General features: G+C 46.0%; 1 protein-coding gene across 3 annotated transcripts in view; it reads left to right on the top strand.

The window, feature by feature from the left end:
• Window positions 1–10,493, top strand: part of CAPN9 (calpain 9) — a 28,445-nt gene extending 17,952 nt beyond the window's left edge. For all 3 annotated transcript variants that reach the window (XM_009281771.2, XM_009281770.2, XM_019472711.1), the window contains 9 exons: window positions 569–605; window positions 2,133–2,213; window positions 2,715–2,772; window positions 3,354–3,418; window positions 5,804–5,872; window positions 7,281–7,359; window positions 8,037–8,153; window positions 9,164–9,222; window positions 10,049–10,493. In XM_009281771.2, coding sequence (XP_009280046.1) covers window positions 569–605; window positions 2,133–2,213; window positions 2,715–2,772; window positions 3,354–3,418; window positions 5,804–5,872; window positions 7,281–7,359; window positions 8,037–8,153; window positions 9,164–9,222; window positions 10,049–10,075 — 592 coding nt within the window. In that variant the 3' untranslated portion in view covers window positions 10,076–10,493. The remainder of the gene's footprint in view (window positions 1–568; window positions 606–2,132; window positions 2,214–2,714; window positions 2,773–3,353; window positions 3,419–5,803; window positions 5,873–7,280; window positions 7,360–8,036; window positions 8,154–9,163; window positions 9,223–10,048) is intronic.
• The last annotated feature ends 14,639 nt before the right edge of the window (window positions 10,494–25,132 follow it).

Here is a 25,132-nt window from a genome sequence, read left to right as displayed (position 1 = left end):
CTGGAGAGAGTGGCTGCCAGGCACCCAGCCCTACAGCAGAGCCCAGGCATGGAAAGCTCCTGATGTTTTTTTTGCATTTGCCCGTTTTTGCTAAACCTGACTTTTTTTTGGAGAGGAGTTTAGGAGGTGGGGAAATAGCGCTTGCCATGGTGAATCTGCTGGAAGCTTGACAAGGAAGAGTTGCTGGCTGCCTGATACTGTTTGGGAGTCTGTGAATGCAGCAGTGTTTGTTTCCTCCCAAAGTTTGTCCAAATGACAATTTTATATTAAAAAAGGGTATTGAGGAAAAAGTGTGTGCACAATGAATAAAGAATGAGATTAGTTCTTTAGCAGACAGCATGCACAGCTGTGCCCCCCCTGACTCCTGCTTAAAGTCTGTTTTAAGGTCTTTATACCAAAATTTAAACAGTGCAAACATCTAATTGTTTGATGAATTTTATCTAAACTTAACCTGTTCAGTAAAAAATGCAGTTTTATCATTCACCTCTGGAAAATGTAATAAGCAAGCTTCCACCCCAAGCAGATGTTGAATATCTTCAGATACTGAATAAGGTTTTGTTTTCTCCAGGGATCTAGATGAAAGCGTTGCCATTGATCTCCCTGAGGTAAGTCTACAGAGTTAAAATTGCAAGGGAATAGCTCAGCAGAAGCCGGCACACACTGCTTTTACTGTCTTTGGTTAAAACACGTTCATTTCATAGGAATGTTACACAATTGCCAGCTTTGTGTATGTGACTGAAACAGTCAGTTCTGCTGAATATGGTAAAAGAGCTGTAACAATCAAAATCATAATCATTATGCTTCTGTATCCGCTTCAAGGCCGTTGGCGTCAGCCAGCACCAGAGGCGGGTATCGGCCGCCACGGGTGTGCTAAAAACACACCCATAGGCACTGGGGAGGCACATGGCCATTCACATCTTTTAAAATGTTATTTATTATGAAAAAATAAGAGGCAAGAGAATGTCTACAGACCTACATTCATTTTGCATACAAATACCTTTATTTTACTTATCAATATCCACAGGGCTTGGGAGGGAATGCTTGATACATGCGTGTGCCTACTGAAATGATTAAATTCTTTTTGTTTCTGAATGGCCTGGTCTGCCTGCTGAGCACTAATTGCAGCTGAATCTGAGTCAGCTCCTGTTTAAGTGTGTCCCTGCAAATAAGCCATTAATTGTGGTGTGCCTTCCCATGGAAACAAGCTAAGCCAAGATCTCATGTGTCCCTTTTCAGTAAAAGTCTCCTCCAGGGACCAGCTAACAAGCTCCATTTCTGGGATCTCAGGGCCATGTTCAGTAGCAAAGTAAATCTGTTCACCTGTCCCAGTATCATTAAGGGACTGCATCTAAACTTGAGCAGAAGGAAGTGAGGAACATACATACAGTCATAAAAAGTGTAAGTGGCCAAGCAGTGGCACCAGGACCACTCTGGTGACAGTATACTAAATAGCACCCATGTTGTATCTTCTGTGGGTAGAGAAAACAAAGCCCAATTCTTTGCTTCCTGTGCTGTGCTGTTGCCTTCTTTTTCCCCATTTTTTTGGCCCAAGAACTCCTCTCTGTTCACATGGTCACCCCAACTATAGCAGTGGCTCTACACTATTGCATCTCTCTGCTCATCAGTGTAGACTGAAGCCTGAACTCTACACCCCTGCGACTGCACCGAGGCACTCAGCTGGCAGCCAGATGAAGGTGCTTCCAGGCTCAGGATGGTGCTGGGTAATGTGCCAAAGTGCTGCCACCTCTGGCTGGTGCTCTCAAGATGGGCAAGAAGTCCCTGGATGATGCCGCTGGAAAGAGCTCAGTAGAGCTGTGGTTGTTCAAGGATCAGGGAAGCAAAGCGGTGCAGGGGTGAGGTAGACGAGAGGTGTTTTCCAGGATGGGTGCTCTTGGTTTTGACATAGCCAAGGCAACGGCACACTACGCAATCGCCCAGGCAAAGGAAATGAGGGGGTGAGACTCCCCTCAGGCAGCTAGATGGTTGGAAGGCCTCAGGTCTAGCAATGTTCGGGAGCATGTGTACCCTTAATTTAAGATGTACTATGGTCCCCTGATGCACAGAGGGGCTACGTGCAGGAGAAATGTCATGTTTTACAATTCTTAAAATGACTTGGGTAGTTGATGTTGCAGCCTCTCAACCCAACCCCAAGCCCACAAGAAACTGAAGAAGAAAAGCAGTTCCGGGCACTGTTTGAGCAGATTTCAGGAAAGGTGAGTGCAAAACCGTTGTGGGTCATAGCAAGATGTAGAAAGAGGGGAGACACTTCTGCTCCCACCTAGGGCCAGGTGAAACAAAAATGACGTTATTTTGGGAGGAGTATGCTTAGTTGTAGTGTGTTGTTTGGGCACCAGATGTCACCATGCCTTATGTCTAGATGGAGAAAGGTGCAGTCCCTGGTGAGCAAGCAGGAGGACCAAAGCTAGAACTCAAGCTCTGAGGGAGCTTACCTGGTTCAGTGTCCAGCTGCAGTTTATTTTTCTTTGAATCAATGGTTCCCGCTTGAGATCTCCTTCAGACAGCCTTATGCACAGCAGCACTCCTGTGTTTTGCCAGCCCTTTATTTTTTAACCTTTTCTGGGGTTTGTATGGTTCTCTTTTCCTGAATTGCAATAAAGTACAGATGGGTGATGTTTGTGTTTTCTGAGGTTTTTGGTATGTCTGATTACAGAAACATTCAAGTAACAGATGCCACACTTTTTTTTTTAATTTAGGACATGGAGATAGCTGCAGAAGAACTCAAATATGTTCTGAATGATGTATTAAAAGAAAGTAAGTGCTGATATCCTCTAAGTTAAGGGCTGTAAAGACCTTTATAAAAGCTGCCATTAAACTCACTTACAAACAGAAAAATAAAGGCTGTGTTACAACTCCTGCCTGGTGTCCTCCAGCCAGCCAGGGCACAGCCAGGAAAACATCTGGTCCATGATCTAACCACAAGCTTGCCCTGCCTCCAGCATGATCCATGTCATCCATCCAGAGGCCAGCTCTCCATTGCACTACTGCTCTGCTGTGGAGAGACAGGCACTGGGCTGGGACTTGTAAGACCTGGACGCAGTTCGTGACCCTGCTACAGGCCCTTTGTACAATGGGAAACCTGTCGCTCTCTGAACCTCATCTCCTGATTTACGAAACAAGGACAGTATTTCCTGTCATGTTGTCAGTAAATACCCTTTCTGTCTGGACTGTGATTTCTCTATAGTGGGGGCTGTCTTCATCTTCCAGTTCACAGGTCCTCCCACAATGAGGACTAAGAGCCAGCTATCTCTGCATATGAAATCCTATTTTCTACTTTCAGTTTATAAAAGGTAGATTTGCCCAATAACTTCTTTCTTATTTTTGTCCTTTTTCAGCAAAGAACATAAAATTCAAGAACTTAAGTCTCATTTCATGCCGAAATATCATTTCTCTTATGGATGTATCCTTTCAAATAAGTGCTTGTGAGGCTAAATGAATACTGAATATAATTGTCCATAGCGTTACTTGTCATGGATATCAGAGATAGATGTGGTAATGTCATGGCAGAACACTACCCAAAGAAAAAAAAATATGAAAGTTGTATCCTGATTTTTATTTTAGAAATTTAGGGTTAGGACCTTCAAGACAGACCATTTTCTACTGCAGACTTAGAGGCAGATGCTTTAATGCTGAGCACTTTTAAAAGTAAATCTCAAATTACTTCTGTATAGAACAGTGCATTCTTCAAGCTGTGGTTTATTTGAAAAAGGCCTGGAAGAGATCACTCAAGAAAAGTCTGTTGTCTGGAGGGTTAAATTCACCAGAGCTGTGCATGCAAGTTATGGGTCAGAAATTAAGGATCAGCAGAGTGTTGAAAATTACTGATATCAAAGCTGTGGGTTTTTTGACAACCAGATTAAAAGCTGGAAAATCTGGTCTTTCAGCTAGATCCTGGAACTCCAGGAAGCAGACATGTGGGCGAGAGTTGTCTGTCCAAATTTAGGCATTTGTGGTGTAGGTGTCTACATCTAAGCTAGCTTTCCAGACTTCCTTTGTAGATAGTGAAAAGGATGGTGTAATTATGCTTGTTCTGGATGTGCCTAACTGTGAGGGATCCTAAATGACTGCTCAGACATTAAGTGAGATGAATCACAGCCCTGGTACTTCCCCACCAGGTTCATCCTTTGCAATGTTCTCGTGCCTGTTGAGTTTGCTTAGCATGGCTTCTCCTCAGGTAGAGCTGTTTTTTGCAGTATGCTTTCCTGATAGACAATTTTGTTACACGTGAGACAAAACAGATACAGTCCTAACAAGGCAAGTATCTAACATTTGGGTTATGTCTTGCTTGTTCAGCTGAGAAGTTCTTACCTTTTGCTTCTGTTGCTCCAGCCCAATGCAGAGGTAACATCCTCTCAAACATTTCTAACAGAAAACAAAACCAGACAAAACTTTATCCTGTTAAAGCTGTGTCCATAATGTTAAAATTCAGTGCAGATCAGTCACAATGCATATGCAATGAGAAACAGGGGACCAGGCCTAAATTTCCTCCCTTAAAAACCAAGCTTCAGTAGGGAGCTGATCCATGTTCCCATCTCATCCTTACATGGTATTGGGTCAGAGCCAGGGTCTGCACTTGTCCCAGGAGCATGCCAGCAGTCCTAGGTTTACTATTTAGGATATAACTAAATAGTTTCCATGATTTGCAATGCTTCCAAGCAAATCTCTGCATAGTTTTGAATAAATGGGGAGACATCTCTTCCTCTGCTTTGGAAGCACAAGGAACGCAGACACAACCATCCCACTCTGGACATGGTATTTGGAGCACAATGGGGGAGCAAAATGACACAAATGCAAACCCAAGTCAATGCTGGCAGAGTCCCCTCTGTGTCATATGCCACCAAATTCCCTGGCTACAGTCACCATGCAGTGGCACGGAGTGGGGGCAAAGTTCTACATGATCCCAGGAAGAAGAACCTGGCTGGGTAAAAAGACAGACTTTTTGCAGGACTGGTAACGTCCTTGGGATCTGTGGGTGCCCTCAGTAATGTCACCAGTGTAGGTGCTTAAATAACGGCAGGCATTAGCTAGACCCCACTTGGCACGTTTTGACCGTTGTGAACACTCGCTGAGCTAGCGTCCATCCGAGCAAGGGCTTTGTCCTGGCAAGTAAGATGGAAAGGGGAAGGGGAGTGGGCCCTTTCCTTATTTAGCATTTCAGAGTAAGTGCCCCATCCTGCAAGTGAGCTGTACTTGGGCGACATCAGTGACTCAGTAAAATAAGTATTAAGACCCTCACACTTCCAGCAGAGGGAAGGCCAGGCAGATCTAATCACTGCCTCTTAGAACTGCTATACAGACATTTTTTTCAGACCGTAAGGACCAGATTTTGCCAGCCTCACCCCACAATACCCATTAATTTTTGGTTGAGCCATTGCAACAGACCCTGGTCTCTAGACAAAAATACTGAATAGCACATTGGTTGACTAACTCCTTTGAGTACAGTAGCAATTTGTTTTAATCGCGTAATTTAATTCTCTGAATCATCTATATCCCATTTACATCCAAAGCTGTTCTTGCCTTAGAACAATCTGTCTTTCTTTCTCCCGTGGAGCCTGCATTGCTCAGCTGTGTTTTTATATCACATAATGTTCCCCAAGTATCACAGCCGCAGCCATGACTGTAACTGCTCGAGCTGTACCTCATGAGAAATCCCAATATCGGTTTCAGCAGCACCATAGTCTTTCCAGGCAACCTAATATTTTCTGCTTAAAGGACCAGCGCTGATAAATTCAACAGAATTTGGACCTTCATGTAACAAATCCTTTTCCTTAATTCAGATTACCAGACCAGTGGCAACGGGAAACTGGAATTTAGTGAGTTCAAAGTTTTCTGGGAAAAAATGAAGAAATGGATAGTAGGTGACATTATTCATTGTATTTGTTTTCTCCATTTCATTAGCTATTTCCTGCATAGTTTATTATGTATGCGCAGACAAAAATGGAGACAGGAGTGTTTACAAGCCATGAATTTTAACTCAAAACAAATGTTTTAAAAGTATGGGGGCTTGTTTTGGATAGTCAAAGGCATTCTTAGCTTTCCATGATGCTAAACCATAATGGTTTTCTGGAAATAACAGAGATTTTTGTAAGCAAATCAACTATGTTTGGGATAAAGAATGCAACGGGCACTAATAAGCAAGCCAATCAAAATGAAACTTAAGGAGTTTCCATTACTGCTGTTGTACAGAAGAAGAAAGTGATGATTCATGACTAGTAGGAAACAATCATTTCCTAAGTCACTGCATTTCCATTATTGATCTCTCAGGAGTCAACTGTACTGAAGTCTGGGAAAGTGTTGCTTCTAATTTTAAACACATTTCCCTGCCACTGTATATGGCAGTACGAATAAGCAGGCTTGCAGAGTCAGGCCACAGACTGAATATTCAAATAAAGACATCATAATTGTTTCCTCATGGTCATTAATAGTTTCTTCTGAATTCATGCTTCACCCAAGCATTCAAAATATGCAGTTCTCCGCTTCTTGTCTAGCCCATCAGAAATGGCAAACACTTTTTCTGGGTACTAATGCCACATCTCTTTTAACAAAGGACGCATTGTTTTTTAACAAGGGGGCTTGAGAAATCCTTGTATCCTGTAGGAAGATTTGCACGTATATTTGCTGGAAAATTTTAAGCTGAATGAGACGACAGCTCTAAATAACTCATATTCCAAGGGAGAGTCGTGTTTGTCGTCTCATTAAAAGGATGGAATTTAACTCCAGCTTAATAATTATTTAAGATTTAGGTCAAAATTCAAACCGTTTGTACCAGTTCTCTTGGTTGTACCATGAATGTGGCTGTTTAGATCTTTTATACCTAGAAGCAAATGAGTAAGTGACAGTCTTAACTTCATCTTAAACAATTTGTCTCTAGCCCTCACAATTATAGAGAAAAACATAAAAAGAGATTAAGAGAACGCATCAGCTAAGAGTTAAAAGACAAAGAACAATACGTCCTTCCCAGATAAAATAACTTTTTAAAAAATAATGGAATTTTTTATGAAGAGCAACTCATTATTTTTGAATGCTTGGGTTTGGCAGTACTTGTTTAAGTTTCACAACAACCTATTCATATGACAAAGAGAATTGGGACCCAGATTTCCCCCTCAGTTACAAAATCAGACTGGATCTAGACCAAAGTCTTGTCAGCTTTCTTAAATGCTTATGCTACGCAGTTAGAGATAAATACCTTGCCTTTCGATGCCATATCTGTGCTCCCTTTCATATGCAAATACTGACCTTTCCGTGTGCTCCTTTCATAACAGAATATCTTTCTTCAATTTGATTTTGATAAATCTGGCTCCATGTCCTCCTATGAGCTTCGCAGTGCTCTGAAAGCTGCAGGTAAGACAGGCACTGCATTTATCTGGGAAACCTGTCGGGCAGGTCGGCTGTGGGTGAAGAGGGCTGCAACCAATTACGCAGGCCGGGTGATCCTGGACAGAGAGGAGGTCTAAACCCCAGAGAGGGCCTGGGCACCTAGAGAGGACATTGAGTGGACTCATTTTGCCCCAGGTATCCCCAGCCCTGCAGGGCGGTCAGTCAGAGCAATCTTTACATTTTTATTGAGCTCTGTTAAACTCAACAGGGCTGCCTCATGTGCAGGGCTAGACCCTGAAACAAATCACTTCAGAGTCCATCTCCACTCAAAGGTTAGAGGAACAGTGAGTAAGCTGTTTGTTATGAAGAGCAGTCAGTGCATTTGTATTTCATCACAAGTTATTTTTATTCAAGCACCTAGTTTTGCAGAAATCCCTACAAATTTCAAGGAGACAGAACGGTCCTTCATACATCAAAAACTGCGTGGACTAGAAACTACAGAGACTGCAAAATTTCCTGTTCAGAGTTTGTTGTTTATTGCAAGCTTAAAGAACTTGTGGTCAGATCGCTTTCTGGATGGATGTGTGCCACAGAACATCCTCCCATTAACTGGTTTTCAATATTAGTTAGTAGAGATCTGCAGATACCTCCCTGGCCTACGAGGTTGCTCACTTTTCCTTTGTGCGTGTGTCTTTGGGAAGGTTACCAACTCAACAACTACCTGCTGCAACTGATTGTCCTCCGATACGCTGACGAACAGTTCCAGATTGAATTTGATGATTTTCTGAACTGCTTAATTCGCTTAGAGAATGCAAGTCGTGAGTATCTTCTTCCTCTGGAATTTCTTCCCCTTTGAAAAAAAAATGTTCCACTTTCGGCTGTGGTTGAGCATATTGCACAATATCTGAGATCAAGTGTGTACATGGCTAACAGAAAAGAGCTGTGTTTAACATTTGCTTTTAGGATGGCTTTTCTCCTGTAAAGTGAAAAATGTTCTGCTGCTAATGGAAAATTTCCCCATGTGAATAGAGCCTGCTTCATAAACTCTGCAGCAATGTAGAAGGCATGTGAAGAATGCTGGCAACGTCCATGTTATAGCTTTTCTTGTGGCTCACCAATGAGCTTAATTTGGGATCACAGAAGTTCAAGGTTCAAATATTGCTTGTGCCTCATGCAAAGAGATAATTGGCATGCGCTTGGGCAGGTATCTCATGTACATTTTACATAACTTGTCCACTTTCGGCTGAAGATACGGTTCTCTGTACATCGGGGCACCCTAGGTCTCAGTTCATTTGTGTGCAGGGTCACTCTCGCTCCAGAGCAGCAGTAGTAGAGATAGGTAAAATGCCTGGATAAACTATCATTAGTGTGGCTCCAAAATCAAATCAAATGCAACTCACTCTATGAGAAGCAAAATCAACTTTCTTGACAGATTTTTTTTGTTTTGTTCTTCTTCTTACTTTCTGGTTTGATCTGTGGCAATAGAAGTATTAAACTACTGAGAGAGAAAAGTTAAGTAAGATATATAAAGAAATGCAAATTGCTTGGCTTCATTTTGGAGCATCATCCAAATTCAACTGTTTAGCACACCCAGGACACCCTCTTCCAGTCAAGTCCTGAAGTGAGACTTGCACAAAGGCCTTAAGTCAGCAAGACATTTCCTCTTGCAAGACTTCATTTTGTCAGAACAGCTACCACCACCAAGCAATCCTTTGCACCAGGCCCTCCCTCTCCTTGGCACGGCCACCCATCGTTGTGGGATGGGGAGCTCATGTATGAATATGAATGAGGTGTATTTATAGCGCCTGTGTCCTGTTTTTCATTTCAGGAGTATTCCAAGCACTGAGTGTGAAAAACAAGGAGTTCATTAACCTGAATATAGGCGAGGTATGAGCACAGCTTCATAAACACTGAGAACATAATGGGGCTTCTCTAGAGCTTTGTCCTCTTGTAAGAACTAAAGTATTTCTGCACGACACTTCAGGTGACATCTAGGTCCATGAGAGTGCAGGGGACATCTGCCATAGGTTTCAGCAGGGCTGGGATTTTACAGCGCACGCACTGATTACATCTCCCCCGTGCTATTTCCTTCCTTCCTTGCCCTGTGGCATACTGACAGCTTCTTATCCTGCTTTCTAGACTCTCTGCTTTTTCCTTCCTCAGGTGCCAGCTCTCGATGGGGGAAAGGGAAAGCAGCAGACGAGGACAGGGACGTCTTTCACTCTCCCTGAATCCCCCAAGAGTTCAGATCAGCCTCTCCTGTGCATGTCCATCATCTGCTTCTCACACTGCTCAGCACAGGCTTCTTATTTTCTTGTGCTCTCTTTGTCTCCCTGTTGCATATGTGGGTTGTCTCTCATTTTACGCTAACCCAAAGCTTCCTGGGGCAAGGCACAATGAAATCCTTGGCACAACAAACGTGGGAGCCCGTGTGGACTGCTGGGATGCAAACAAAATCACTGCCGTTATTGGCATCTAGTGCTTCGAGAGCTCTACCTCCTTCCCTCCAAACACAGAAGTAAATGCTGGCTAAGGTCTCTCCTTAGTGACAGGACATAAAAGCCTAGTGAACAAAGGTCCTCTTCCCTGCGTGGGGGTCAATTCAGAGCAAGGCACTGCTTTTGAACATCTCTCTTTCATTTGGGGAAAGGGAGGGGGAGGGAGAAGGGCCGGAAATCATTTATTGTAAAGTTGATCTTTCTTCTGATATTAGTTTATCAACCTGGCAATGAACATCTGAAGAAGTCTGACTTGGATGCCGGGAGTTTCTTGCGACATTGCTGCCCAGACTTCTGCCCCAACAGCTGAGGTTCCCTTCACATGCAAACTTTAACAGGAGCTTTCGTGCGGAGGAACATGCATACTGCCCCCCCTTTCTGGTCTCCAGCCCTGTTGATGAGTTCAACAGTCAGATCACATTTTGTTTTTCGTTTTGGTAAAGCCTGATACTGGACTTGTTACTGTGAGAGGCATTTGGATGGGGCAACACATGCCTCTCAAGCAGACTGAAACTGATGTCCGCGAGTGACCACAGGTTTTTATGACATAGGATTGTATTTAGTTTCAGCACAGCAAGACTACAGTAATTAAAAGTCTTTATTGCTGCTTGGCCACAGATTACTGTAAGGTGTTTTTGAAAAATATAAGGTTGTGTAAAACTTCATTCAGTTTGGAATTTATTTCCAGGCATGCTGTATGGCTACATAACAAGTCCCCTGTCATAGCCACATGAATTGCAGCCTGGTGGACTGCAAACAAAGGAAGACTAGGGAATGTATAGATGAAAATTCATCCTTGAATATTTATGACAGAGGTCCCTGGTCCAGGCTCCCTTAGAAGGATGCTTAAGCTGAGGTTTGCCATTCATCACAGATTTAATTTAGGGAAAAATTGTTGCATCTCACCTTCCCTTAGTCCTTCCTTTGCTTCCTAGCAAAGTTTCTCTGCTACACACTTTGCTCTGTGGCCAGAGCATGTCCGACAAGCCAATCTCTGCAGAGTTGCACACAGCTTGCCTTCATCTGCAGAGAAACACATGGCCCCCAAGACAGTGAGCTCTTGTGTGGGGCCATTTTCTTCCAGGCATTCCGAGATTATGTCCCACACCAACCATGTTCCAGAAGAGCAACTATAATCATTTTTAAATGAATAAAATGTACCCATTGGTAAGGCCCTGATCTCTGCAGCTATTGCTATTTTGCATCTGTGACTTACATAGTATTATTCATGTGACGTGGGTAGCCAATGCTGACTTAAAAAATAACAGTAATAGCAGCCAGGGACTTAAGAGGTCTTCAAAGGATTTGTTTCCATGATTATCTTCATAACTTATGTCTATTTTATAAGGAACCAACTGTCTGGATTTGTTTTCTAAAACCTTTCTCGCAGTGAAACAAATGGCCCTAGAATAGCTTTGCATTCCCTACTGTCCAGGATCACTGAGACAGCCAGGGTTTTGTTTTTTCTAGATTTAAACCTAATGAGCAATTCTGGAAGGAAAATCAAGCTGCAGTAAAGGTGAAGCTCAAACAATGAAAAAACATAGGGTTCATGATGTTTAAAATACCCACTTTCTTTTTTCTAACAATTATAATCTTGTAACTATGCAGAAAAGGCTCTGGAGCTAATTGGAAGCTAAGCAAAAGCTAATGGTTGCAGTATTTGATTAACCGAGGTACTCAGCCCCATGAGGTGTATTGATTTTCAGATGTGCTGATTGTATGCCCTTTTGACAGCACTAGAGGCAGCTGTCTAAATTTGTGAAAGTTTGGACTAAAATCTAGACTGTCCTATAAACATTCAGCTACATACTTGAAACAAAAAATCACAGATCCTTAATTGGTTCATTGTGCAAGCTTAGCTGTGGATACAAATTTGTTGTAATATAGCATCGTTCACAAGCTATGCAGAAGAAAAGAGATGTCTCAATGCCCGGCATTGCCAGTGTAGCTTTCTGTTCTTCTACACAGAGCTGGGAATGTCTTGGCGGAATCAGGATTGATATAAGAAAGTGATAAATATTGAGGTGGGAGCAATGGGGCACAGGTAAAAATCCCCTCTGCATTTAGAAGAAAATTCATGCATTTAAGAAAAAAACACCCTGAGGTGTTTTCTGTCCACTCACAGCAGTTGCCTGCTCACTGTATCACAAGGAATTTGAGAGCTAACATCTGAGCCCTTTACAAATCAAGCCTCTTTCCTGGCTGGCCAGCCAGCTCGCTGCAGAGAGCCAAGTCCCTGTCCTACCTTGGGGTTTACACAACACCCATAGCCACCGCAGAGGTGCGTGTAAGGGGAGTTAAGCACAAGAAAACCTGTACATACGACTGGGCTGGCCCATGGCCACCCAGAGTCTGTTGCAGCACAGTCCCTATCTCACCACTTTGGCTGTAAGGATATTATGGGTGCCTGTGCAGAAAGCCTTGCCAAAATCAAGGTGAAGAACAGCAGCTGCTCCCCCTTGTCCTATACGCTAGACCATTTTCTTTCTGCATTGGAGTAAGGCTCACCTTAAAAAGGGAAGTAAGTGTGTGTGAAGGTGGAGGATTATACAATCCCTGGGAAGGTTTTTTCCATTCTGCTATTATACTACTCATGTGAGTGACTGAGTGGGCGAGTGAGAGACGTTTGAGTTCACAGCCCTATCCGATTATGATAGTCCTTCTCAGCACTGCCCCTGCCCGGTGTTTGAGCAGGAGGGCAACTCAATGCCCAGAAGCAGGGGTTTGGGCTTGCTGGTCTTTTCTTTTAATCAGGGATCTTGAATTTAAAGCTAGACCTTGCTGCCTTCTCTGACATGAGATGTAGGCATGTTTGGCTCTGTACCATTACAGGAGCTATGGCAAATCACTTAGGATGCTCTGAAAGCTGTGTGAGCGGTACATTCCCTAATGTGGTACACACAGACTTTGTTAGCAAGAACTGGCTCATGCTGGGAGCCCTGCCTGTCTGCTAATAGCAACATTAATGGGGAAAATGAGAAGCATTTTTCATAATTACAGTACTGGAAAAAACTAAAAATCACTTAGCTAGAGGGTTGCAATCTGAGCATGCTCTCCCACTTGCTCACAGAACCAAAAATCTCTCTCTAAAACCTGCTGCTAAAGCCTCAGGCCAGATCTTAACGGGGGCCAGCTGCTGACCTGGTGCGGGTTGCCTCTCCTCTGCTCCCCTGTGCCCTCTCAGCAGCTTCAGCTCCCCAAGATGTTGGGCAGTGCTCAGAGACATGACACATTTCTGAGTTTAAAGGAACAACATCAACTCAAGGCGTAAGCCTTTTGAGAGGGGATTCATTTGTTAAAGGAACAACATCAACTCAAGGCGTAACATCCCCTCAAAAGAGAGGGGATTCATTTAGAGTTTGTCGTGAGCTCAGCCACCTCCACCATCCTAACCACCCTGATGGTAGATTTGGCAATGGTGTCTTCCTGTCTTGAAGAAGGATTCCTGCCCAACCTGTTGCTGAGGCCAGAAGGGATATAGTTAGTGAAAATTACCATGAAGAACTGCCATAAAAATGTAAAGAAACTGAAAAACAGTGAAATTGCATTCTGCCATTTCTCCTTGCAAACAGAGACAGAAACTCTCAATAAACATTTTGGGCACAAGTGTGGGCAAAAGTACCCCATGCTTCTTTGAAAAGCTCCCAGGGAGTGGCTCAGCAATTCTGAGTCTTTGGCAGCAATACTTGCCTCAGAAAATCATGTTTTTTCACAGGCCTATTTGAATCCCCGTTAGGTTTTTTGGGGGCCTGCAAACTCATGTGTCAGCACAGGGGGTGCATGAGACATTGTAGGGGTGGAGAGGGCGGAAAAGAAAAAAAGTGAAGTCTAGCCATCCCGCTGTTGGCAAAGCCTCCATATTGGGGTGCTGTGGCGTCAGGCAGGAGAGATGCTAGAAGTGATGTGGTGGTTCACCCCATTTATAACAGTTGTGGTTGCTTCTAGTCATGAAAATTAAATATTTGTGAATAGATACTGAGTTATCTAAATAATTTTCATTTCAACTGCATCATCTCCCCACTTCTCCCCCACCTCTCCCCTGAAATATTTGAGTCTTCGTGCTTTTTGACTCGTGGCAGCATATGTTTTGGAAGCACATCAGAGTGCTGAGGGCAGTTTATAATGTTCCCAGTAAGGCTGGAACTTCAACATTTTTAAAATTAATTACAAATACTTGCTGATTGAGGTAAACACACAAGCTTTCAGCAACTGCCAGCAACTATCTTTTGCACGTCAGCCACTTATAAGGGCAAGTGTGTTATAAACTGCTCTCCTAAAAACTCTAATTAATTTTCATCCCTTGCCCTTTGCATGGCCCTTCAAGGGAAGTCAGCTCCGTTGAGCAGGGTTTGGCCTCCTGGGTAGCCTGGATACCTCTTTGAGTGCTATCCACAGAGGCAGAGGAGTCAAACAGGGCAAGGACAGCAGCAGGCACTAGGTACATGCCTGTTCTTCTTTAGTGCTATCCACAGAGGCAGAGGAGTCAAATAGGGCAAGGACAGCAGCAGGCACTAGGCACATGCCTGTTCTTCTTCTGGCCCAAAGAATATATAGGTGTAACTCTTCATCACCATTTTTTCTTGGTTTTTATTTAAAATGCCCTGAACCAAAGTAAGACAGTGTATTCATCCCCATCTCCCCCAAATACATAGTCAGGAATGGTGAATATTTTCATTTTCAGGTACTCCACAAGAATACTCCAGATGTACTTTTTTTCCTGGTATTTCAGAGAGGAAAAAGCATTTATCCACTCAGACCCAGCAAGGCGTCATGATCAAGAGTGTCCATGTTTCACCTGCCCCCGGGGTGCCACCTGCTCTGCGGGCAGCCAGGGCTGGGGGGGACCTGCCTGCATGCCTTGCCTGTGGTGCAGCATTTGCCATGCATGAGGGCCAAATTCTGTCGCACCTTTGGGACAGCCCACCGTGGGGGTCAGGGACAGGGATGCGGGTCCCCCCATGAGCACCGCATGGCCACCTCGCCTGGCAGACAGCCCCCCCAGGGACACAGCCTGGCCCCTGCCCTGTTAAGGAGGGCACTGCCAGCATTTTGTGACAATTTTATCCAGTTGCTAAGCAGCTGGGTCCCAGGGACACAAATATAGTGAAAACAAACTGCCCCGAGGGAAAACGGCTGCGCTGCTCTGGGAGGGCACTCCCCGCTTTGGACCCCGTGTCCTCCTCTCCTCTCCTTGCTCCGGCACGCACGGTTTTGTGGGGCTGTGCCAGGGTCTGTCCCAGGACCTGAGCGAGGGTGATTGCATGTGCAAGGCTTTGGAAAGGGGCTCTGACAGCCAGGGTCCAAGCTGAGCTGTCTTCTCTGCTTGAGGGGGTGGCAGCCCACGCCTGCCTGCGGAAGGCTGAGGGCACAGACCTGGCTCTTCCAGCCCCGCCAAGCTGTGTCTGTGTCTGTGCAGGGCAGCATTAAGCACCACTGGGGCCAGAGAGCAAAGCCGAGTCCAGTTCTCCAGCCCAGCACTCAGGACACCCACTGCCAGGATGCAGTGTCTGCTCTTCTCCATGGTTAAGTGTTTTACGGCAAGTGTTCTCCTTGTCTGACCAGCAGAACCAGCAAATCATACTTTTAAATACTTATATACTCCCTCCACCATCCCCGACCTCTCAAAGCACTCCTTTGTTTCAGTGCAAAGCAGAGTAGCTCCAGCATGGGAAGCTGAGAAGACCCCTACCACCACACCACGGTGTCTCATATCCCAGTGGTTAGAGCAGAAGCAGGAGATCTGGGCTCAAAACCCATGAGCAATTCAAATAACATTTACCTTTCTCCAGTTTCTTCTAGTTGTTAGACACTTGGCCTTTCTGCATCAGTTTAATACCCAAATCAAAGGCTGTCAGCCATCCAGGAATTAATCTGTGGGACCTTTAGGAAGACGCATCCTTTTCGTGCAGCATGCAAGAGTGGTTGCGCCATACCTCAGCAGGGCATTTTAGGACACAATACTGTGTAGCAAAACCATTTGTTGTACAAGGGGGCACCAACACAAGTCTTCAGGGATGCAGCCACATTGCACAACCACCCCCTTGGTCATCCAGCAGCAGGCTGCCGGGACGGGCATCTCAGCATCTGCTCCATCTTGAAAACAGATTATCTGGTGCCACAGAGAATGGATTTATCATGACTGATCTCATTCGTTTCCTAGAGGACACGCCAAGTGACTGAAATAGAAATGGGGTCAGCAATTAATAGAGTAGCTCTCAGTCATTGTCACCATATGTTGATATGATGACGGCTGGTTTACATATTTACCTGATAAATAGCTTACTGAAAGTTTTAGCAGGACACAAGTCAAGGAGAGTCGAGACAAAACTCGAGGGGCCATTGTACAGAAACTTCCAACCTCACAGATTTCTTCTCCAGCATGAAAGCATGCATAAATATTTCTCCCGTTTCAGGGAGGGTTTCTTCATGTCACTAGGGAAAGGAGAGTGGATGAGTTGCAATCAATCAGCTGCAGCCTTAGCTCAGCTTTCTGCCCCACCAGGCTCAGCTGAAGAGTGTCTGACTTTATTCCTCACAAGGACATTATATATGCTCTATTTTCTTGAACTGGGGTAGGCAAACATCTGAGCACAAGAAACAGAAGTTGAGAAGTGTCTTCATGAAGGTGCCACAATGGCAGTGATCCAAGCTGTGTCCTACGCTGGAGCCAGGAGCTCTGGGACATCTTTGGTACTGCTGCCACAAAGGCTGTTTCAGTTTCTGATCCTTTTAATAAGTCCAACTTCCTCTGCAGCTCATGGGTAATACCTCTTCAACAGAACCCATGGCGCTCTTTTAGAGAGATGTTATTCCTTCCCGAGGCAGGAAATTTCAAGCTTGTCAAAGCACTTTTCTGAGCCAACAAGAGCTACAGTAGAAAAATTTTGATCAAAAACAGGTGCACGGCTGGCTGGCCAGCTGAAAAAGAGTCACAGTGCAGTTTGCCTAACCCCTGGGGGAAAGACATGTACACAGTGTGAGGAAAAGAAAATGAGCGCTGGGTTGAGTGTGACATGGTGAGCCTGCAAGGAGCCGGGGAGCGACGGCTCCCTCAGCACTCGCACTGCAGTCCACAAACATTTTGTTGCAAGTCTGGCTTAACTGGGTGGCAACCCAGTTTGCCTAGCCCAGCGGGGAGCAAATGTGCTGCTCCCTTCTGCCACTGTGATGGAAGCCTGCGAGCCATCAACAGCCACAATGGTCCTGGGTTTAAGCCTTGGGAACCAGAAGCAAAGGCTCCATCCCCACCCTGAAAGGCCTGAGAAGAGACCTGTTTGTCAGGGGGGCTGAGGGTCCCACAGAGCCCACTGACGTCAAGGAACGATGGATGGGGCAAGTCCTTCTGGGAAAAGGAGGCCATCTCTATGCAGTTTCTGGGGATGGGACACCTGTCTTCATTATTTTAGCCTATAAAGTAAAGACTTCCAGTAAAACCATTCAACCTGATTAGTTAAACACCTATGGATGGCGTTGGAAAGAAACTTTCCCAATTGTGTATAAATTTTGCATTCGAGCTGACCTCATGCTCTTCCAGGCATATCCTAGAGGGCAGCTGTCTAACTTCTGCATTGCCTAAAAACAGATGCCTATTTGGGCGTAAAAAACCCTCTCGTGGTGTCAAAGCCCATTTGAAGAGTTGTGCACGCAGAGCGGCTTTGCTGCCGGGATGCAGCCACGTTGCACCCCAAACGCCCCGATGAGGATGGCGTGAGGGGCTGGGTAGGCAGCGGCTGGACCCCTCTGCTGTCGGCGGATGCAGGGATGTACCCACAACACCCAAGGCACAGGGACAATACGCCTGCGTAAGGCAAACGTGGCCCCGTCCTTATGTCCCTCTATAGACCACAGCAAATTTCTCCAGCAAAGTGCCGTCACCAGGCAACACCTGAGACCTAAGACAGCCCAGGAGGCACCAAACAAGGTACCTCTGCCCTGGTTACGGTGGAAAGACACGGCCCATGATTGAGGCTCACTGAAAAGATGCTCGGTGCCTCATGTGCGGCAGAAATCACTCCACTGCTGCTCAGAATTTCAATCTGCATTAGAAAGGCGCCTTCCTTTCTGGCAGCCTTTACGGTTGCGCTGTCAGTGCCACAGAATTTCATCTTCTCCAGAAGCCTCTGAGAAAGTGAGAATTGCCAGCTTTTTTACTGGAAGCTTCAGTTTTTATGATTCCAGAGAATATCTAGAAAATGGCATTTGAGCAGGCCTTAAAGGTTCAGAAACCAGAATACAAATAAAGATCAACTCCAGTTTATTATTTTTGAAGTCTAAACCTTGTTGATAATTTTAGTGGCCCTAACTCATGGCTTGTGAATGCTTTGATGTGTTGTTACTGCTCCTGACATGAAATAACCCTACACTGGCTTTGTTTACAGGCAGGGATTTTCTTCCCTAATAAATGATTGAAAGTGTTCAGACAATTAAGTCTCCAGAGTTGTTAATTTAGTAGTTTCCCTGATCACTAACAATCAGCTTTTGGAAAACATCATTAACACCAAACTACCACAAGAGTGGGAATTAGTGGTTTAAAGACCTTTGAAGACCTAACATTAGTTTTTTAATGCTGTGTTTTTTAACTAAGTGGCATTCCTTTTCTCCCCGTAGTCTCTCTGCTCTTGGGCATCTCTCAAATGCACAAGCAAGGGCAGGAGACATGGAAAACTACTGCTTCAGAGGCATATTAATAATATTAATACATATATATTTTAAGTTTATATAAAATATGTAATATAAATAATGTTTTTTTCTATATATACATGTATTTTATATACATGTAGGACAGCTTGCGTACAAGGCTTCAGTAACAACCCCTAGCAGTGAGGCAGTTGGTCCCCTAAAGGTACTGACAGCAAACTTTTGATTCACCATGCATGGATTATCCAGTTTCACAATTAATTGGGAAAGGGTACCAAAGCCCCAAGCCTGCTCTGCACAGACAATTGCCTGTAGTCACAGACCCACCTCTGTCCCAGGGGGAAAATTCAGTTTCTCCAGTTACACAGTAACACATCGGGCTTGAAAAGCCAACAAAAATATCCCATGGGTTTCAGGGACCCCTGAAGGGAAAGATGTAGGCACGTGCGTACGTGCCCACGGGGGGAACCTGGATGTGGTAGCTGTAAGGAAGAGCCCACTGTGGCCGGTGCCCACGGCGAGCGGGGAACTGGCCGTTGTGGGTGCTCTCCATCAACAAACCCTGTCATGCCAAAGGCCCTATCAAACTTGCATCACTTGTTTTGCCTCTCAGTGGGAGCCAGCCTTCAAAACTCTAAATATTGGCCAAGTGGCTGGGCCAAGCAGGCAACAGAGAACACAGTACTCCGAGCAAAATGCCTTTTTTTTTTTTTTCCCCTGTCGGTCCCTTTGCTGTGTAGGTTGGTGAAGCCTCTACAATGTGGTTGGTCTTCTTGAAACAAGGAACCAGCTGTCCCTGGTGTCCATCCATAGACCTGAACGATGGTCTGTACCCTGCAGGTATTTGCTGCTTATTTCCGTGCTTCTAGCTATCATCCTGCATATACATTGCACACGTAGATTTATTCTCAGTCAAATTTGCAGCAAAACAAAAATATCCCAGGCATTTTTGCCTCTTCTTGGTGTCTCTCTTAATTCCCAGTCCTTGCAAGCCCCAGACACCCTGGGTAACTCTATGCTGAAGGCAGATGCGTTCAGCTTCAGTCAAAATTATGTTTAAAATTCAGCACTTAGCCTTTCCCATCTGAAAGCCAGCTTTAGGCCAAGCAGCATTGATTTAGATGATTTATCAAGGTATGCTGCAACTCAAAGAGGGCTTTCAATGCTCCTGAGGCTAAAATTAGACGTGCTAGCTACATTTTGGCATTGGTGGCACACGGTGCCCTCCACTGCAGATCACCTGGAAAGCCGCAAAACTGACCTTCAGTGGGACATCATCAGTAGAGAGGCCTCGTGCCACCTCCAGGCATGGAGCAGGATGTTTAGCTGTGTTTGCGAAGGAGGTTAAAAATAAAATAAAGAAAAAGCTATACATCCATGAGTAGAAAGTGCATCCAAAAGCAGCTCCAAGGCTGGCCCTGGGTGCACACCGTGGCAGGCGTTTCGGAGGTGCTGCCTCTACCTCTGCCAGCCGTCAGCACGAGCATGGGTGAAACGCTGGGTCTGCCTCCCCTTGGAGATGCAATAAGCCGCTGTTTTCCCAGAGCAGGATTTCGGAGCAGCAGCTGCCTGCCAGAAACATGGCACACAGAAATACCAGGGAGAGAGGCTCCCTGTTACTGCCCTTGCTGAGAGCTGGGAAGCCCTTCCCCAGAAAGGGCCACCACGTACGCACAGCTGGGATGTGTCCTGTCCCACATCAATCCTGTTCCCACTATGTGTGAGTGCCCTGAAACACCCGTGGGCTATAGAAAGCTCCTTTTCAGGCATGTTTGGCAAGTGAGAAGGCCTTTTCTGTTCATTAGTGTATTTTGAATTTAAGTTTCTCCATAAACTGTACTGAGAATGACTTGCTCCAGCAAACACTTGCTTTTATTGCATACCGGTGGGTGCCACCTCTGCAGGACACCTCAGTGCTGCTGGTAAACTGGGCAGCCGCGATTTCATACTGCGGCAGCGTCCCTGTGCAGGTCCCAGCATGAAGCCTATCAAAGTGTGGGGACGTTTACTCCACCACTAGCCCGTGCCTTCGACTAGTGTCCACAAAGACGTCTTTGCCACCATCTCAAGTGACTTATGAAGGTCTATTTCTTGCACTCCCCACCATGAGGCTGCTTCCAAGTGACTTCAGCTGATGCTTTGTGCCGCTTTTCAGGAGGTTAAAATGATGCTTTGAGCTGCGTGCTGGCATTCAGCCTGAGGTGAGTGTTGCCATTTGATACCAGGAGGAGAGCCTCCTGCTTTCACTGGAAGTCTCAAAACAGGAGTCTCGATGTACTTTCCATTAGCAAGAGAATATCTGAAGGATTTCAGTACAGAAAAGCTCTTTGGAATAACTTCAACACTGGAACAAAATGATGTCCGGTAATAACAAAATTTGCAAGTTCATTCATTGGGCTACTGCTCATACAGTCAACGGAGAAAGGGGCGTCCTCTTTGGCTCTTCACAGCGAAGAACTGTGGGCTATGAGTAATTTGAGAAGGGAAACACTGCCGTCGCTAGTCTCACTGAGGCCGAGACGGGCCATGAGCACGTGGTCTTTACCATGGTTATTAGCAACCGCTTTTGCCAGGAAGTTTTCATATTCTATTTCTATTTTCATTTTCTACTTCATATGTAAAAAACTAATTCACAGGCCCCCATGGTCTTTATCCAGCTGGCCCTCAACAGATGACAACAAATGTCAACATTACTGTCCTTAGGCTCGTATGTGCTCTACACACACGACCAGCATCCCCGCAAGACAACCTGCAAGGGCATCTCGAGGTGAATCGAGTAATCTGAGGTCACGCCAAGTTTGCAGGCAAAGACTTGAGCGGGGGTATTCCTCAGCAATGCCCCGACGGCTGCAGCTCGGCTGTCCATGGCTCCCATCCCAGGTCACCCCTTCGGCACCGGAGCGGGAGGAGGCGCTTTGGGGTGGAAGCCCAGCCCTGCTGCCAAAAGGGACAGCAAAGAGCCGGGCTGTGCTGCAATCTGCTCTGGAAACAACGTGACAGATGGAGCTGGGCCCGACCCTGAGTTTTGCTGAAAGGGGAAACACTGGCAGATTTTCAGTGTTTCAACTGCCGTTATCAAGAGTGAGCACTTCTAAGCCCCGATTTCTTGAATTTAAAAATATCCGTATATATTTGTTTGCATCCTGTTGACACTTGGTGTCCTTCAGGACTGTGAACGCCCCTTCCCTACAACCACCACCGATTCTGAGTCCTGCTGTCTCCTGCAACGACTGGGCACGGGAAGAAAACACGTGTTACACAAAAATGGATCAGCTGTAGGCAAGGGCTTTTGAACTGAGCACATTTTGCAGGTAGCTGATTGCAAGCGCTAAGGCTGTTGAACTCAAAAGCGATTTTAGACATGGCAGAAATAACTTGAAGCCTATGAATTTTTAAACAGCCGAGCTCTGGATCAATTAAAAATCTTTCAGTGCACCTCTCTAGTAACAACTTGTTTATGAGCCACGTGCTTTTCCTTTCTTTTTAATTGGGTTATAATTACTCTGTTTACAACGCTATGTGTGGTGAATGCACTTGCACATCTTGCCCGCTCTTCTCAAGTCAATCTGGCAGCTTGGATCTGGCTCCCCCCCATCTCAGGATCGTCGCTGCCCTCACTGGGGCTGGTTTGCAGCCGCTCAGCCCTGCACAGGCAGCTCAGCTGTGTGAGCAGAGCAGGGAATTGAGCTGCATCGCCTGTGTGCCAGGAGGATGCTGAGGCTGTTGGGCTCTACCTTGCTTTTGCTGCCTTTTTTTAAATTTAAACTGTGAAATACCTCGGCCCCATCTTGAGGCAGTGGGAAGCTCTGAAATGCTGGGTTTTCCCCTTTCGTGGGGCAGGAACCTGGTTTGCTCCCCCACCGGTCGCAGTGCCCGACCCTCGTCTCTCCAGGGTGGATGAGGACGTGAGGTGGGTATGGTGCTGGCCTGGAGGCTGAGACACCACGAGTGCTGGCAATCACCTCTCCCAGACTTGTGGGAGCCACTGGCAAATGCTGCTCCCCCGGAGCCCATGTGTTTCGGGTGGGTGCTGGTCAGGCTGGGCTGCATGTCCTAGGAGTACCCGGAAAACCAGAGCTCCGGTCCATCATGGTCTGCGGGCTGGTGGCGTTACAGAGACAGGGAGAAGCTGCAGAGGGGACAGGATGGATGGGCGCTGCTGGCTCTGTGTGGCAGCGCGGCTGAGCACCCGCTCCAGAGCCTGCCTGTGATGGATGTAGCGGGGAGACAGCTTCTGAAACGCTGGGTGCAATGTGTCCTACAAAAACATGTTTTTAATTGGAAGTTTAATAATTTCTTCCCTAAGTATTTCTACTGCCTGGCCAAAAATGGTGTCTAAAATTAGCTTCCCCAGATAAAGACATTTTTGTCATATTTGGTACATTCCTATCTGAACACTGAAAGCCAGCTGTTTGGGCTGGGTTACGGAGACAAATCTGTTTGTCACTATACTGATCTGGCATTGTTAGTCCTGGAATTAGTAGGTTTTTTATCTGTCTACATCCTATGCTCATTTTTTCCATACTAAGAGAGCGCCAGAGGAAGCATTATAAGGGCTATATAATTAAAACCAGAAGTGCCTCCCAGTGAACTTAACAGTACATGCTAATGCCATTTCTAGCAAAAGTAACGCCCTGGGGGACTCATTGCAAACGAACTAAGAAGGACTCAGCACTGTTGCTTTTATGGATTTTAACTGAATCTGTACAGCTGAAAGGAGTCAGGATTTGGATATTTTCATGTCAGTTGAAGTCCGCTGTAACTGCGGTCACCGACTGCTGGGTAAAACCTGTGAGGCCAGACTCAGAAGCCACCCCCGATTCTGTTGTTTATCATCGTGTAACTTCCCTTACCAGGACATCACCATCACGACCCAGTTTTTCCGTCTACTCTTCCGGCTCTACACTGGTGAAAGTCGTTTGACTTCAGGGAGCGGTGTTGGAGTGAGAAAAGAGCTGGGCTCCATTGTGAGGAAAGGGCAGTGGGAGGCTGGTGACCTTGCGATCCCCGATGCCCAACTCTGGGCTGATGCCAGCAAAGGGACTGAGGGCTGGCTCTGCACATCTCAGGGCTCTGCACCCTTTAGGGTGGAAAAAAAGATGTTGGGAGAGACAAAAATAACATATTTAAAGAATGCCCACAAAAATCCAGCAGTCTCGTAATGGCCGTGCTTTGCAAATATTTCTGTGCCTGATTTTCCAGGCATGCGTGAGAAGTTTGCGCAGGGAGCTCTAAACTGAGTGTTTTAGGAGACTTTGCTGGTCAGCCTTCCTGTGGCCTGACCACTGAGGTGCTTGCTGCAGTGGTGGGGGCTTTGGCTGGAAGGCAGAAAATTGGGGAGCAGATAACAGCTCAAGGTGAAATGCTTTGCTGTGCTGAGGGTCATGAGGATCGCAGCAGTGGGCTGCAGACGGGCTCTGGTGCCTAGCTTACATGCTACTGACAGCTAAATGCCTTGAAGGGAAAGTGTCCCGTCCTGGCACAGGGCCTTTTGCTAAGCTGCTTCTGCAATAACAAACCGTGCTGCTGGGGAGCGAGCCGGCAGCCTGGGAGGGGAAACCTTCCTTTAAAAGGGCAAGCCCAGTGCTGGAGCAGGCTGGGCTGGAGGCAGGCGAACTAGTGCCCACCTCGCCAGCTCCCGGTTCCTGCTCCATCCGTCAACATCAACCCCCCCCTAGAGCCTTGGAGAGCCCGGATAACCCAAAATGGACAGCTGTCTGCTAGAAGTGACCTAGACCAGTGACTGTCTGGGCAGGGAGAGGTCTCAGTCACTGGAGCATGGCTGTAGGCCTGAGGGACCTGGCTTGGTGCTTGGGCAAGTTCCTGCCATGCTGGGAATAGGGGGACCAAACGTTCCTGGCAGAGAGGTGCTGGACACATCAGTGATGAGGCATCGCACGGGGCTACAGGGCAGAAGTTCATTCTTCTAAGTCATAAGCAAGCTTTGCTTGCTCCCAGCCAGCACTGGTTTTGAACCAGCTGGTGGAAAGACCATACAGGAGCGTACGCCGCTCTTTGCTAAGCTTGTTCTTAGTCACCTGTGCTTCTGTAACATTACTGGTGAACCTTAGTGACGAGGAGCTTCCCTGGGGCCATTGCGGGATTTCCACACAGTCAGCTGAGTTGATACCACACTTAATGGGTCGACTTAAAGCTTGGGTGGTAGAGATATGGTACAACTTGACCAAAGATTGGGCACTCAAAATGGTTTGATCTGGGATTTTTGTCCCCTTCCTCAACTCTTTTTAGTGGTTTCTGGACAAAATGCAACCAAGATCTGCTTGAAATTTAATACACCAGGTGTGCCTCAGCGGAAACAAGTACCTGACACCTAAGCTATGTTATTAAAATGTCTTGCAACTTTACATCTTCTTGCTAAGATGACACTGCATGACTTCAGTGACAGCAAGACCATTCTCTCAGTGAGATGAGAGCCAGAGAGGACAAAACAGAGGACAAGCAATAAGCAGTACTCCTGTGTTGGCAGGGCAGTGGGCCAAGAAACTGTCATCTGTGGGTACTTTTGCTGTGACTTTGGCCAGACTTAGTTTCTGGAGTCAGCTCAGTGTGTCTCAGACCGCAGGTCATGGGATTTGCTGAAGGGCTTAGAGGCAGCAGCACAGCCCTGGGCAGCAGCTACCGGCAGCTCAGTCCCTCCA

The sequence above is a fragment of the Aptenodytes forsteri genome, unplaced genomic scaffold (assembly GCF_000699145.1).
Source record: "Aptenodytes forsteri isolate BGI_AS27 unplaced genomic scaffold, ASM69914v1 Scaffold132, whole genome shotgun sequence".
Lineage (NCBI taxonomy): Eukaryota > Metazoa > Chordata > Aves > Sphenisciformes > Spheniscidae > Aptenodytes > Aptenodytes forsteri.
The sequence above is the reverse complement of the archived record's forward strand: the minus strand, read 5'-3'. Positions and strand labels throughout refer to the sequence as shown.